The sequence below is a fragment of the Bactrocera dorsalis genome, chromosome 1 (assembly GCF_023373825.1).
Source record: "Bactrocera dorsalis isolate Fly_Bdor chromosome 1, ASM2337382v1, whole genome shotgun sequence".
NCBI lineage: Eukaryota > Metazoa > Arthropoda > Insecta > Diptera > Tephritidae > Bactrocera > Bactrocera dorsalis.
In genome coordinates, this window is record NC_064303.1 from 21,955,760 (window position 1) to 21,972,015 (window position 16,256).

Genomic DNA, 16,256 nt, shown 5'->3' on the forward strand with positions numbered 1-16,256 from the left:
TGTTCGAACCGATATCGGATCACTATAGAAAATAGCTGCCATACAAACTGAACAATCAAAATCAAGTTCTTTTGTGAAAAATGTATTTATTTGAAAGGATATTTCCACAAAATTTGGCATAAAATATTTTCCAAGGCAACGGTACAATATTCGAAAAATGTTTTTCAGATCGACCCCCAAAGCATGGCATGTAGCAACCATACGAACTGAATGATCACACTTTTTTTTTACCTTTTTTATTTAAGAGATGTATTCGGTTGCACCGAAGCTAACCTCATTTTTATTTTTATAAATTTAAAAATTATTGTGTTTACTAAGTTTATATAAATTTTCTTGAACTTGCAGCATGATCGTGGCCGCAAATATGAGGTTGACGTAAAGACGCGTGAAGAGATCACTTCATTAATCGCACATCATGTAACTGCCGTTAATTATATTTATCGCAATACGAAATTCGATGGACGTAGCGAGCACCGCAACATACGATTTGAGGTTAGTTTTGAGTGAATTAAACGAGAATAATTAAAATGTAATTAATTGTTGACTTTTCCCGACACCGACCAACAGGTGCAACGCATAAAAATCGATGACGACTCCGCTTGTCGCAATTCATACAATGGTCCGCACAATGCCTTCTGCAATGAGCACATGGATGTGTCGAACTTTTTGAATTTGCATTCGCTGGAGGATCACTCCGACTTTTGTTTAGCCTATGTGTTCACTTATAGGTAAGTAGAACGGGGGGGAAAGCAAATTGAACGAATAAGTAGTAATTGTGAAAATTCGCTTACACAGAGACTTTACCGGCGGCACGCTGGGCCTAGCTTGGGTAGCCAGCGCCTCTGGTGCTTCGGGTGGCATTTGTGAGAAATTCAAGACTTACACCGAAACCGTCGGTGGGCAATATCAAAGCACAAAACGCTCGTTAAATACGGGTATCATAACATTCGTCAACTATAATAGTCGTGTGCCGCCGAAGGTGTCACAACTGACGCTGGCGCACGAGATCGGCCACAATTTCGGATCACCGGTGAGTTGCAATTTCATGTGTCTTTTTTTTATTGTTTATCGCTTTTCTACAAACCTTAATTTTTAAAATCAATATATTCGCAGCACGACTATCCGCTGGAATGTCGTCCTGGTGGTCTCAACGGCAACTTTATTATGTTTGCTAGCGCGACCTCTGGCGATAGGCCGAATAATTCCAAATTCTCACCGTGTTCCGTACGCAATATCTCCAATGTTCTCGATGTTTTGGTGGGCAATACGAAACGTGACTGCTTCAAGGTATCGGAGGGCGCTTTCTGTGGCAACAAGATCGTCGAATCCGGCGAAGAGTGCGATTGTGGTTTCAACGAGGAGGAATGCAAGGACAAATGCTGCTATCCACGTATCATCAGCGAATACGACCTATCGATGAACAGTTCGGCGAAGGGTTGCACGCGTCGCGCCAAAACGGAATGCTCGCCATCACAGGGACCTTGTTGTCTGTCCAACTCATGCCAGTTTGTGCCATCGAACAACCATCAGAAATGCAAAGAAGAGACGGAATGTTCCTGGTCGAGCACATGCAATGGCACCACAGCCGAGTGTCCGGAGCCCAAGCCGCGTGATGATAAAACAAAATGCAACAACGGCACTGCGCTCTGCATACGCGGTGAATGCTCCGGCAGTATTTGTCTGCTATGGAATATGACCGAGTGTTTCCTCACCTCGCAGGCGGTGCCGCATGTTGACAAGCGTCGCTTGTGCGAACTCGCCTGCCAGAATGGCAATGATACTGGCACTTGTCGCAGCACTAGTGAATTCGCGCAACAATTTGGACTGCCGGAGGGTGGCATTAACCTGCGGCCTGGTTCGCCATGCGACAACTTCCAGGGCTATTGTGATGTATTTCTCAAATGTCGCGCCGTTGACGCGGATGGACCGCTGGTGCGGCTGAAGAATTTATTACTGAATCGCGAAACTCTGCTGACCGTTGCGCAGTGGGTCACCGAGTATTGGTACTATGTAGTTATAATGGGCGTTGGCTTTATAATTGTGATGGGCATATTCATTAAGTGCTGCGCCGTGCACACGCCCAGCTCGAATCCGAAGAAGCGTCGCGCGCGTCGCATTAGCGAAACATTACGCGCGCCTATGAATACGCTACGCCGCATGGTGAGTTCGTGATACTTTTATTTTTGCAAACTTTACACTAATTTCAAACTTCATTTCACAGCAGCGTCATCACCAAGGGCGCGGTGCCGGACCACGCAGCATACCACCGCCTGCGCACGAACAACGCGGCGGCGTGGCGGCCAGCAGTCATCATCGCAGCGCGCATCCGCATCATTGGGACCGTCATCAGGGTGGTCACTCCGTGGTGCCACTGCCTACCGGCGGCCCACAACACAGTCATCATCACGCTTCGGGGCGTACATCAGCAAGCGGCGCAACAGCTGCAGCAGCAAGCGGGCGTACGCCAGCTAATGGACGTGGCTCGCGGCCGTCAACGCGCCCCACGAGCGGTACACGCAGCACAACACATGGCGGGTATGCAGATGTGCCGCCACCTGGTCTTATAGTCGGTGGTGTAGCCACTGGCGTCAGTAGTGGTGGTGGTGGTGTTGGTGTTGGAGTTAGTGGTGGTGTGCCCAATGGCGCGCTGTTAGTTAGCGGTGGTAGTGGCGGCGGCGGCGTTGGTGGAGGACCCAGCGCTGGTGTGATAGCACGTCAGCAAATGCCGTTGCCACTGCCGCCAACCGGCGCGGTACAAGCGCAACAACAACAACAGCAGCAACAACAAGTGCAGGCAACGCTCTCGCAAGCATATTATGCGCCGCCGAAAGGTGTGTTTCCGCCGCCAGCGGCACAAAAGGCAAAACGCTCTGGCGCGCCAAAGAAGCGGCGCGCGTAGTTTTAGTTACAATGCAACTATTTTGCATACTTTTCCGTTTTTTCGTTTTTATTATTATTGCGTGCGCGCCTTTTAAATATCCGTTCAATTTTTTTGCGCACAAATTCAATAATATTTTAAATTATTTTTTTTGTATTTTTTTCTTTATTTACCCAAGTTTATTTAAATAATTTAATTTTCTTTCTTTCAACACTATACAAACAAACAAATGTTCAAATCATCAAACACAGCACCGGCCGCCAAACGAAATAAATCCCGTAATCCAGCTGCACACACCTCTTCGGCTGCCGCTGCTGCGAGGCGCTCCTCCAAAGAGTCGCCGCAGCGCGCACAGCAGGCCGTCGCCAAAAAAACCCGCAAGGTCGTTTACTGAACCCATATACGTGTACCCACAGATCTCCACACCACAACAAATGCTCTATATAGATATTTTTCCACGTTCTCACTCTCACCAAATTGGTATGACACACTTTTCCAAATCCCTTACAAATAAATTTCGTTTAACCTCTTTCACTTCTTTAGCGTTTGTGCCACTTTTTATTAACTTCAATAATCCATATGCGATTTAAATTTTTTTGTTATTTTTGTTTCTTCTTTTCGTTGTTGTATTCATTTTGCCTGTGCAAAATACAAATTGAAATGTGTAGTTGTTTTGCAAGCAAATATTTTGTTGTTGTCGTTTGTTTGTACTTTTTTTATTAAATGTTGTTGTTTTGTTTCAGCATGTACCAGCGTTTGGTTTTGTATACAACTATGAAAAAATAAAAAAAGGAGTATTATTTTAGAGATTTTGAGATTTATTAACACTTAACATTTTTTGCGATTTTTTATTAACAAGTAAATGTACTAACACAACTAACCAATTTATTGCATGGATATCACTATATACATATATATATTATATATTATCGGAATTTTTAATATATACATACACATATATATATCACATATACATACTTACTACTACATTTTATTTAACGAATGACTGCGTATATGTTTTGTTGTTTTTGTATCCTAGTGAGTGACGTCTGAAATTTTGCCAGAATTGAGAAATGTGAACAAATTTTCCATGAAATTTCTCCAAAAAGAATTTGGTTAGATTATCGACTTTTTTCTTAGTATTCTTGATGCAAATATAAATAGAAAAGATCAAGCAGTTATTTGAAGATAGTTCCATTCTCTCGTTGAAAGAAAACGCTCTTGGATAATTTTCTGCCACTAAACAAATTTTTTATTATTATATCATTTTTTTTTACATAATTATCGGTTTATAAAAATTATGAACCCTAAATGACCACCACGCTTAGCCCAGCATAATCGAGACTTAATTGAAAATTTTTCATTGTGGCCTGAAGGTTTGAAGCCGGGATTGCCTCAATTATCGATTGTCTCAATTATCGATTGTTTCAACTATCGTCTGTTTCAATTCAGTCAGATTCTTGTGTACACACACCTCTTGCTTAACATAAACCCATTAAAATCAAGTCTGACGCAATCACTTAGGCGCCAGCGGAAAGTAGAGTTTTTTGATATTAATTTGTTTTCAAAATTTCGTTGGAACTCCACAATAACCGATCTGACTATGTATGCAGTTGCTCCATCTTGCTAATACTAACCAATATTGAGATGGATACGTCCTCGGCGCAGTTCTGGGTAAAAAAACGCATTCACCATGTTAAAATATCGCTGCTCATTGACAGTTAATGTTATACCATTTTTTCAAGGAAGTATGGCCCAGCAATACACCTTGATTAAACTGCGCACAATGTTCAGTGACTAGTTTTGGGTGAAATTACATACGTCGTGGATTATTTTGGGATTTGTTTTACTCCATATACGGAAATTTGGGTAAATTCTAGGCGAATAGGCAAATCTAGAGGGTTGAACCAGCTTTTTATTTGTACCTAAACAGGTTTAAGTCTTCTTGCGATTCCTCCAGGTTAGGCAAATAGGTTTAACAACCTCATAATGGTCCATTCACCAAAGTCCATGCCGCCAAAATCCCATCTGCATTCACTTTGGATGGAAATGACGGACTACACGATTCGTTCACCACCCTTTGTAGTGAAAACACTGTTTGTAGTTTTAAACTTATATTCTATGCAAATCACAAATTAACAAAATAATGACAATTTTTTTAAGATTTTTATCAAGTTAAAAACTTTTTGTTATTCTATGTCAATCTTGACAAAATGTAAAGTGCCACAAGGCAGCTCACTTCCTCACACATGTAGTAAACAAATTATGTAACCAGAAGCAGCTCAACATTGCTAGTTTGTTGTTGTCTACACATTTTTGAGATAAGATGAGCGGAAACAAATTTAAAGCTGTCATAACTTTTACTGTTAAAGGCAGTGAAGTTTTTTGATTATCATTTGGGTCAGTTCATTGATACGCTGTCGGCAATGTTCACAGGCCAATAGATATCTGAATGTTTACTTTTAGTACTAGGATTGGCTTACAGGTATTTTATAGGTAAAACAAAATATGTACCCACCACTGTAACTGAATGAGACCGAAAATTCTAAAATTATTTATGTCAAATATATACTTTTTCGCCGCAACTAAAGTAGAGTACACTATGTTTAAGTACCATAATAATTAATACTTAAATATTGAAAATTTAAAATATTGAAAATGCAACACTGCAAGAAATAACAAAATTAACGTGCGTGCCAGCAACTCATTTGAAGCAACCAATTTATTTTACTAAACGCAATGTATGTATGTATGTATGTGCAATTATTTATTTTAGCAATTTAAGTTAAAGAAATGCCTTATTAACATTTTTCCACCAAATAAAATTAATAATAATTATGCTAATTTGCTTTACTTTTCTCCTCAACGCCAACGCACAGCCGTCGCTCCGCAACCAGCAAATTATAATCGGCCGCCATCGCTGCATAATCCCGAGCTGTATGCGGATGCCTATGCCGCGCTGGGACGGGGGGCGTATGAGGCGACCACACGCCCACCCAACAGCAAAGTTTGACAGCAGCAACGGCAGTCAGCAGAGCAGCAGCAGCAGCAACAGCAACAGCAAAAATCAACAGCAACAAAAACCACTGCAGAAACAACACAAAAATCAAATGAACTCAAATTAAATGTAAATGTACTTTTTACGCTAATTATTATTATATAAAGTAAAAACAAAAAATTAAAAAAAAAAATTACAAAAAAAATACAATACAAAGGCAACAGAGAAACCAACAAAAAGTAAATAAAATACATAAATATACAAGCATATATATATTTTTTAAATTAATTGATATACAAAATACACAAAAAGGTACATAAAAATAATCAAAAAATGAAAAGATATATAAAATAATAAATTGAAAGTAAGCAAACTAAAGTAAATAGTGAAAAAGTGTGTAAGCTTAGGTAAAAATGTATATTTCGAAGTTGAATAAATTGCGATTAAAAAAGGCATAATACTAAAATATATAGTTAATACAATTTAAAATGTAAATTAAAAGCAAAAACAACAACAAATTGATATTTTGTGCAGAACATTACAAGTAAGACAGTTAAGCAGCATAGTAAGCAATGTGAGTGTTGAAGGAAATACATACAAAACCAAACACAAGCACGTCAAAAAGACTATAAAGCATATTGATAACAAAAACTGTAGACATAAATTTAATTACACATCACTGATAAAACAAATAGTTATGTAAAGTTCAATATTACTACTAATAAAGGGTATGGAACAAGTTTCATAGGGTAGAAGGTTGCGCCACTTGCCATGTTCGGACGTAGTTGCAGCGATGAATTGTTTGTTGGGAAAAGAAAAATAGCTTTTATACTTCAAACTATATATAATTTATTTCAAATTTTTATGAGTAAATGCTTTTAAACTTCGTATATAATTTTTTTTGTAAGTAAATTCTTTTATACTTCATAAAAAATTTTTTTATGAGCAAATTCACCTCATAATTTCATTGATGATATAATTGTATTAGCTGAAAAATTATTCAAACTTTTTTAAATCTGTTTGTCAAATACATTTACATGACAACTACTTTTTCAATTTTTTCATTCTGTTAAATAATCGAATAGTCAGCGCTCAGTTCGAAATTAATAACTAATTTTTATAAAGGCCTACCAGAAATGTTGTGTCAAAGTTTCTATAAGTTTTTTACCCAAAACTATTAGCGACTCACTGGCGCACAACAATTTTTTTTTTAATTTAGAGTGGTGTGATCTTTTCTCTTATGAACCTTGTATGAGAACTAAGTTGTATATGAATTAAATTGCAAATTTTCATTGTAGCTGTGTTTGATGGTGTGGCAGTAGCTGAAAAATTCGCGGTATTATGCATAATAAAAACAAAAGTGTTAGAATTTTTTAATATTTTCAAAAATTACATTCTTAATTACATCAACATTTGTTAAAAACGATTTTAGTAGCAAAACATATGAAAAAAGTGAGTGGAAAAATTAGACTTTTATATGACTAACTTTTATTTTTACTGGAAAATGTCGTTAAATGGGCAGGCAGCCTTGATCTAGAGTATGTAGCAGGAAGAAAAGTAATTTTATATGCGTTTTTACTGAAAAAATTAATTTATGCAAAATATTTTAAAGCAACAAATTTTAATATGCAAAAAAAAAAAATATGTAAAAAAGCGAATTTGAAATGTATTAAAATATTGGAATTTTAAAGTAAACTCTAATCTTTGGATTTTTTTTTAATTTTTTTAATTAACGATTTTATATTTAAAAGAAATTTAAATTTTCATATATTTAAAAATAGATTGTCAATATCATAAAACATAAAATCGTTAATTAAAAATTAAAAAAAAAAAATTCTGAAAATTAGAGTTTACTTTAAAATTGCAATATTTTAGTAAATTTCAAAATCGCTGAAGAATCATCTTTCGAACCGAACTTATCATGCAAAATTATATTAAAAAGTAATGAAATATTTTTTATTAGAAAAAATATAAAAATTTAGAAATTTTCTTTCATGTTAAAAAAATTATAAAATTTTGTAAAAATTATTAAAGAGTTAAAGCTAAAATAAAATTTGAAAAAGTTTTTGGGATTATTTAAAAAACAAAAATTATGAAGAAACTAATTTGTTTTTAAAAAAATATATAGTAAATAATTTAGTATTTCAATTTTAATAAATAAAAATTTTATAATAATTTAAAAAACAAAAATTATAAAGTAAATAAAATAATAAATAAGAAATATTTTTTTTTTTTAATTATAAATTAAATAATTTAGTATTTCAAAAGTGTGCTACAATACATACATACATCTCCATAAAACTGAAAGCTTAAAAACTTACAAGCTTCAATTAAAAATTAAGCACTTAAAAGCTTCAATTTATTAATTATTTGCAAAGAATTATGCATTAATATTTCATTAAAAAGATTTTATTCTTGTTTTTTTAATAAAGCTACTACAATTTTTTTTATTAAATTTTAACCTGAGAGAAAGTGGAAAAACAGCCATTGTTTTTAAAAACATTCTCTTAAAGATAAATGATTGCCTTGAGTGCGAACTGATTTATGTTTGTTGTAAAAATAATAAAACTCGAAAGTTTTTCTATAAATTTCCAAGGATCTAATTGCTATAAATATTTAAATGTTATGCTATTACTGTTATCGTATTATATTACATATGTGACCTGGTCTACGAAAAGGGAGCTAACGTGCGAAAACTAGAAAAAAAATTGATTTTTTGACACCTAAGCCCTCTTTCCGTAGACCAGGTCACATAAGTATATTGAAATCGAAAGTTTTAGAAATCGAAAACTATAATATTATATATGATTTGTTTACTTCAAAAACACATGGAATCACAAAAGAAATTAACATAGCTTTATTCGATTTGATTTTGAAGTGTAAACTAACACAACCACGCCAAATTTCTGCTGGAAAAACGTTACCTAACCCAAAAATTTGACAAAAGAGTGCATAAGTTGAGAGCGTCAGCAGCAGAGAGAGCTGTTAGTTTCTGCCAGTGACATTACTGCTAACTGGAAATAACACTTCAAAGCAACAGCTGTTAAACACATGTTTAAAGAAGCGTTTTTTTTTAATTTTTTCAGTTTAATACTTTTGAATTGTGAAAATAAAAATTCTATTGTTTCTGTTTTCAAACGTTGATATGATGTGTTTATAAAAGGCAGCATTTTCATATTTTCCAACAAATTTCTGGCAGTTTTTCGTTTCTTTACTTTGATGCTAGCTCGCTCTTTGTGAGCGTAACTTGTCAATTTTCGCATGCTGCTTCTTCCCCGTGACTGAGAGCTACTAGCACTTCAGAAACATAGCTAACTATAGTAATTAACATGAAAATATTTTTTAAATATGTTTTTAAATTAAATATGTTTTTTAAATATTTATAATAATTTGTGAAATATTTTATAAAAACAGCTTTGAAGTGTACAGACATAACAAAGTCTTTAGAATCTTCGAAAAATCTACAATACTTCCTTAATACTAAGTATCTTGGCTACTGCCCTGCCTCTACTCCACATTCTGACCACTGATTACTTATAAATAATACGCTACATTGCTGCATTAAACACATATAAATAATTAAAATAAGCTTGTTTCTTAAAGTTTTCTTCGTGAATGCCTCATTATTTTAAATATATTTTAGTTTAGTATTAAATGCTTAACGTATGTATGCACATAAATACATGAATGTATAAAATAATATAACTTAAAGCATAGAAAGTCATAAATACCACAAAAAATTTGCTTTAATGCGTTCATTATTTTTATAAAAAAAAAAATTATTTATAAGTTTTGTGAGCATGTACGACTCTACAACCAAGCTGCATTATGCACTCAAACGAGTTGTATATATTAATACTTATCTTTTTTATTAAGTAAAATTTCAAGAAGAAGAAAATTTTCGCACCTCGAACAAAATTGTAAACGTTTTACTCATTTTGTCATGCTAAATAGAAAAAAAGTATTTTTGTATGCTAAAAAATTATATTTGTGTTTATGTTTACCTCATAGACTTTTTAGCCTTATTTCTTTACATTATATATAATAGTTAAGCGTTAAGTGTCAAGATGAGCGATAAATGAGCGCATTCGTATTGTAAGTGCTATTTTGAATTCCATTTCGTTAGTTAAAAAAGTGTTTTTAATATTTTTAGCGATAAACATGTGAAATTAAAGTGCTCCAAAGTGTTGCATATGTAATTGTAATGAAATTCAATCATATTTTACCTTGCATGCTAGAAAACTCTGCTTATGAAATTTTTTGAATGTATTCAAACCCACCTGACGGCGAAGTTGCGTAAAACTTTGTTTTCGTATTTAAAAATAAATATTTCATATTATGTTAGCTTATTTTGGAAATTATGTAGCTCATCACTGTCCGATATTGTAGTAAATAAATATGCTTTTATTATATAAATTTATAATTTTTTGGATTTTGTTTTTTTACATTTTACAACCTTTGCTTGATATTATTTTGTTCAGTTACTTTTGTATGCGTGAAGTATGGTGATTTTGGAAAATATGCGAAAATTTGATTTTTAATGGAGGAATGTTTTTGTGCAAATTTTTTGTCTTTCCACTAAATGATAACGGTATATAAGCAGAATTGCTTAAATTTACCTTTTGGAAACTTATATTTCACAATGACATTTGTTTGTGAAAAGTAACATAAAATTTTCAAATAAATAAATTAATTAAAAGTATAAAATACATACCGACATAATAATTTAAACTTTCACTTTCGACTTAGGATATTTAATGTTTCTATTTTAATAATTCTTTTATATTCGCAGCTTAGATTCAATACTGAAATTTTTATTTGAGCTTTGGCATCTTGGTATCTTTTCAAATGGTATTTTAAGAAATACTTTTATGCTATTTAACCTCAAATTTAATGGCGAATCTCATGTTTCGAATTATCATTCGCAAGAACATTCGTAGACATTCATTTTTTGAAGATTTGCACTTTGGCCGCGGTCACCTCTCAGATGGTCTATCCGTTGAGTATAATTTTCGATGACTCGTTTGAGAGTTTGATTTCGACTGGTAACTGACAAATAACACGCGTGATGTTTTGCTTCAAGGTCTAAATCGAAGCGGAATTGTCCACATATACTCCCATAAGATTAATAAATGAGGAATGCACCGCGACCTTAGGTCTATTGTGCCCTCTATGCTCCCATACGAAAAAGTCTGACGGTGTTATATCATAAGATCTTTGTGGCCAATCGACCGACACAAAATCCATTGGTTGATGCGTTGTGTGGAACGTGACCCACTCTTGTTGAAACCAAATGTCGCCGAGATCACGAACTTCTATTTCTCACATAAAAAAGTCGACATCATTTTTGAAGAAATATGGACCAATGATCGTTGTTTTTTCTAGATGAAATGACAGATCTTTTCAGATTGCCGTTTGTACCAAATGCGCCAATTTTGCCCAAAAATGAGTCTCATCGCTGAACAAAATTTGACTCGTGTACATTCTCAGCTATATTTTCTTCACTGCTTGCTGGGCGTGGTCTATTCGGTTGAATATTATTCCATAATGAACGCTGGGTCTCAAAATGGGTGTTGGTGTTGCGAATATCCATAATTATGTCATGATTATCAAAACGAGGCATGTCTTCAACGATTTCTCGACCGTCATTGAAGACTTTGTACCACTCGTAGCTTTAGTTTTTGATAAAACTCAACATCTGCCAGTTCTATTACAAAAAAAAAAAACTTCACCGAAAGAAAGAACCTTGGTTAAGTTTACCAGAACTGGTAGCCAACAAACATTGAGAAAATTACACTTAAAATTTGGCATTTACCGAAAATTATAATTACAGTTGAACTTTCCTAACTCGAATCACCATAATTTTTTTTCATTTATAAAGGGTGATTTTTTAAGAGCTTGATAACTTTTTTAAAAAAAAAAACGCATAAAATTTGCAAAATCTCATCGGTTCTTTATTTGAAACGTTAGATTGGTTCATGACATTTACTTTTTGAAGATAATTTCATTTAAATGTTGACCGCGGCTGCGTCTTAGGTGGTCCATTCGGAAAGTCCAATTTTGGGCAACTTTTTCGAGCATTTCGGCCGGAATAGCCCGAATATCTTCGGAAATGTTGTCTTCCAAAGCTGGAATAGTTGCTGGCTTATTTCTGTAGACTTTAGACTTGACGTAGCCCCACAAAAAATAGTCTAAAGGCGTTAAATCGCATGATCTTGGTGGCCAACTTACGGGTCCATTTCTTGAGATGAATTGTTGTCCGAAGTTTTCCCTCAAAATGGCCATAGAATCGCGAGCTGTGTGGCATGTAGCGCCATCTTGTTGAAACCACATGTCAACCAAGTTCAGTTCTTCCATTTTTGGCAACAAAAAGTTTGTTAGCATCGAACGATAGCGATCGCCATTCACCGTAACGTTGCGTCCAACAGCATCTTTGAAAAAATACGGTCCAATGATTCCACCAGCGTACAAACCACACCAAACAGTGCATTTTTCGGGATGCATGGGCAGTTCTTGAACGGCTTCTGGTTGCTCTTCACCCAAATGCGGCAATTTTGCTTATTTACGTAGCCATTCAACCAGAAATGAGCCTCATCGCTGAACAAAATTTGTCGATAAAAAAGCGGATTTTCTGCCAACTGATTTTGGTAATAAAATTCAATGATTTGCAAGCGTTGCTCGTTAGTAAGTCTATTCATGATGAAATGTCAAAGCATACTGAGCATCTTTCTCTTTGACACCATGTCTGAAATCCCACGTGATCTGTCAAATACTAATGCATGAAAATCCTAACCTCAAAAAAATCACCCGTTATATCCCTCTATTTCTTCTTTTCTTTTTGAAAATATTCGAAGTTCTACTCTATTTTTTTTTTTATTTTTTAGGGTTATGACCCAAATTAACCTGCTTCAGTACTAGCTTCATCAACCTTTTTTGTAATTTTTGTATACGAATGTATGTTTGTCTGGAAATATTGAACTACTCTGCTCAAAGAAAAATGTAAAAAGCAATTAATGTAAGGTTAGCACCGAAAGTAAACAAACAAATACAAAACGCGTGAAGAGATTCTTAAGAATGTGTATAGTAATATGAAACTTAAAGTTACAAAGTGTTAAAGAATAAGAACAAAATAAAATCGCGAAAAAATAAATTAAAGAAAATATGCAAAAATATTCTAACTGTAAATATTGAACTCTAAAAATAGTAAGTTTAATATAAATAAAGCAAAAGCGATATTTGAATATAAATAATTATGCAAATAAATTGGAATGCGTATAAAAGCTAAGTAGTAAGTGCATATTAGCCTCTAAGTGCGAATTAAAGAAACTTATTAAATAAAATAATAAAAATCGTATATATATACATATATATATATAAATAAATAACTCTAATTAAGTGTAAGCGAAGGCAAGATATAAATAGATAAAACACTTAAATTTATTGGCAACAATTCATACAAGCAAACATACTTACATGCAGACATACATACAAGCAGTAATACGAGTTTGTGTGTGTTAAGAGTTGATAAAATTGAATAAAAAGAAAACTACAAATACAAAGGAAAGCACATTTAACTACGGTACATATTAGTTTTTCATTTCTCAAATAGCAACAACAACAAAAGAACATATACTATTAATTTAAAGCAAAAGTAGGATTAAATGGAGAGCGAGTTGAGGTAAATATTTGTTTAAGCTATTGAAGAATTACAATGTAAAAACAAATTAATTAGAGAAGATACAAAGATCAATACAAAAATATTACAAAACAAAAGCTTGTCGTAAACATGAAATGGATAACAATAAAAAAACTACTATTTTATAAAAATAAATATTGAAAAATATGAATTTGTCGTGTTTTCTTGCAAGGCGTTGTTGTTGCGGATACGAATTGATCTCACCGAAAAATACGATATGTAAATCACAGGTTTTTATAATAATAATTTTGTAGCACCAAATGTAATTAAATTTTTCAAAGTGGTGGCAACCTTCCTTAAAAATATTCGCAACAGAATTCTTTACAAAGTCTTGTAGTGTGATGCTCAAATTTTCATTTTTCAAACAACTCTTCTTGACGCGTCAAAAGCGGGGAGCGCGGAACTTCAAACCGCCAAACCTAACCTACGCCCAACTCCCGACTCTTCCACTGAACCTGATGAGCAATACTTATTACTTCTTGGGAGTGATACGCCATTTGCCAGGTTGTTCAATCAATCAAATTCCTCTCGCATCCCAAAAAACTGACGTCATAATTTTCTTGGCCGATTTCCGGTTACGAAACTCGTTTCGAAGCCAAACAACCAGGTTCACACCACTCTTTAACCCCTTGTTTTGATTCATGAGCATGGTGATAGATTGAGAGATAGTGATGAATCGACGCACAAAGTCCACTTTATCCTTTTAAAGACGCTCCAAATGTTGCTTAGGAAGACGCACGCAGCCTTTATTTATTATTTATCTTTCTTGAGAAGGCGTTTAGGATTCTATTCGCTTTACCTGTATTTCATTGTATTATTACTTCCAGATATATAGATATATACACTTCCCTATGGTGAGATATATACTTTCCTCCACTTTTCTAGTACTTATGAGCAAGACTTCTGTGTTTTGCTTAGCCAGTTCTAAGCTCATTTTGGAGAAAAATTGAAAAAGACCGTTGATGCACCCATTGCATTTACTTCGGATGTCATCTAGGTGTTGATAGTCAGAAGGGGCAAGGTCTGGACTATAAGGCAATTGAGACATAACTTATCAGCCGCTATTTCCCAAACACCTTTTAAACGGTCTTGCAATATGAGGACGATCGTTATATGATGGAAATTCTTGTCTCATATCGAATTGAAAATTTCGACAATTTTTCGGCAATCGCTCGCTTTAGTTTGATGAGATTTTGTCAGTTGTATTCCTCGTTAATGCTTTTATGGTGTTTCAGAAGTTCATAATACAGCACCTCCTTCCGGTCTCATCGAATACAGACCATTGCATTGGCGTGATGGATATTCGGTTTTCAGGTTGATTTGGCAGATTTCACACAAAATTTTTTGGAATCAAGGTCAAATTTCCATTTCCATCTTGCAAAATGTTCAATGTTCTTTCATATAGAATCCAATTTTCTAGCTTTTCCATGTTTTCGGTTGATTTTAATCGTTTTGAAATATTTACATGAGTGACTCCAAACGATTCTGCGAACTCTTCTTGTCCTCTATGCAGCTTATTGTTTGTCCTTCAAACATATTTGTGTTGTTTGGCTTCTCGTCTCGTCGTCTCAGAGGAATCATAAACTCCTTTTCAGTTCGATCAGATAGAGACTCGCATGCCTTTTAACTTTCTTTTTTTATTACATCGATACCACGAAAAGTTATTTACACGAAAAGGACCGCTCGGTTTTAACCGATCCGGTGCAACGCGCGCTGTGTCCAATATTTGGTCGAAGTAATCGTCCTGCGGTGTCTTTAATTTCAGCAATTTTGGATCAGTTTTGCACCATGTTTACACTAATGAATAATTTGCATCCTCAGAAATGCCATATAAAGCGCACTAAAGACGCTTGTTGCTGTGGAAACAGAGTATGAATCCGTCCGAATGAATCCGTTCGCTAACACGCGCAACATTTGGAGCTATGCCTTTCCATGTTAGTTATGGCACTTTACATGTTTTCGGTTAAGCCGATTTGTAGGCATGGCGGTGGTCAGATCATTTGTGTCAGGGAACCCACATATCAAAATTCATAAAGATATCTCAATTTTTACTCAAGTTACAGCTTCACGGACTGACGGACGGACGGCAGACAGACAGTCAAACAGGCAGTCTTCAAAAATAATGCCGGTGAGAAAGTAACCATCAATGGCAACCGTTATTGCGCCATAACAACCAACCATTTGATGGCTAAAAATGATGCTCGTAATCTCGGCGGCATTTGATTTAACCAAGCAGCTTCTGCATGCGGCGTCCGGTAAATTCCTAGTCTTACAGCATGTATGCCAATAGAGCAGTGGCCCGTCAAGAGCCCCATCATTAATGAGAGGCTAGCCTCACTGAGGGCAAAAAGATCACTACATCTCCTGCGATCAATCTTGGGCCAAAAGACTTTTGCGACCCGCGCAGGTACCAATGGTAGTCCATCGCTGACCGAGCGGCCGCGAAGCTCAGCTATCCAGTAGTAGAACACAAGAGGATGCAAGAGCACCTACCCGTTCCCACTCTACCGATAGCGATTTTAGGGTGCATTTCCTTGCTAGCTCATCAGCTTTGCAATTACCTGCGATTCCGCTGTGGCTCGACACCCATAGAAGTCTTATAATAAAAGCTCTCGCTGCCAGAGACAATGACCCCAGACACTCGTCGACCAACCCTGAATGCACCGTGAATGAGTTCAAGACTA

At 35.0% G+C, this 16,256-nt stretch overlaps 1 protein-coding gene across 7 annotated transcripts in view; it reads left to right on the forward strand.

Moving 5' to 3' along the window:
- Window positions 1–6,081, forward strand: part of LOC105225682 (uncharacterized) — a 319,801-nt gene extending 313,720 nt beyond the window's left edge. For 4 of the 7 annotated variants that reach the window (XR_007423550.1, XR_007423549.1, XR_007423551.1 and 1 more), the window contains 7 exons: window positions 346–492; window positions 568–728; window positions 796–1,030; window positions 1,114–2,160; window positions 2,222–2,831; window positions 3,130–3,358; window positions 5,758–5,896. Coding sequence is in view for 2 of the 7 variants with exons in the window: in XM_029549927.2 (XP_029405787.2) it covers window positions 346–492; window positions 568–728; window positions 796–1,030; window positions 1,114–2,160; window positions 2,222–2,831; window positions 5,758–5,891 (2,334 nt within the window). In the remaining 5 variants the exon portion in view is untranslated. Of the gene's footprint in view, window positions 1–345; window positions 493–567; window positions 729–795; window positions 1,031–1,113; window positions 2,161–2,221; window positions 2,832–3,129; window positions 3,359–5,757 lie in introns of all 7 variants that reach the window. The other 3 variants (XR_007423553.1, XM_029549927.2, XM_049461686.1) reach the window with 3 other exon arrangements.
- Window positions 6,082–16,256: the final 10,175 nt, after the last annotated feature.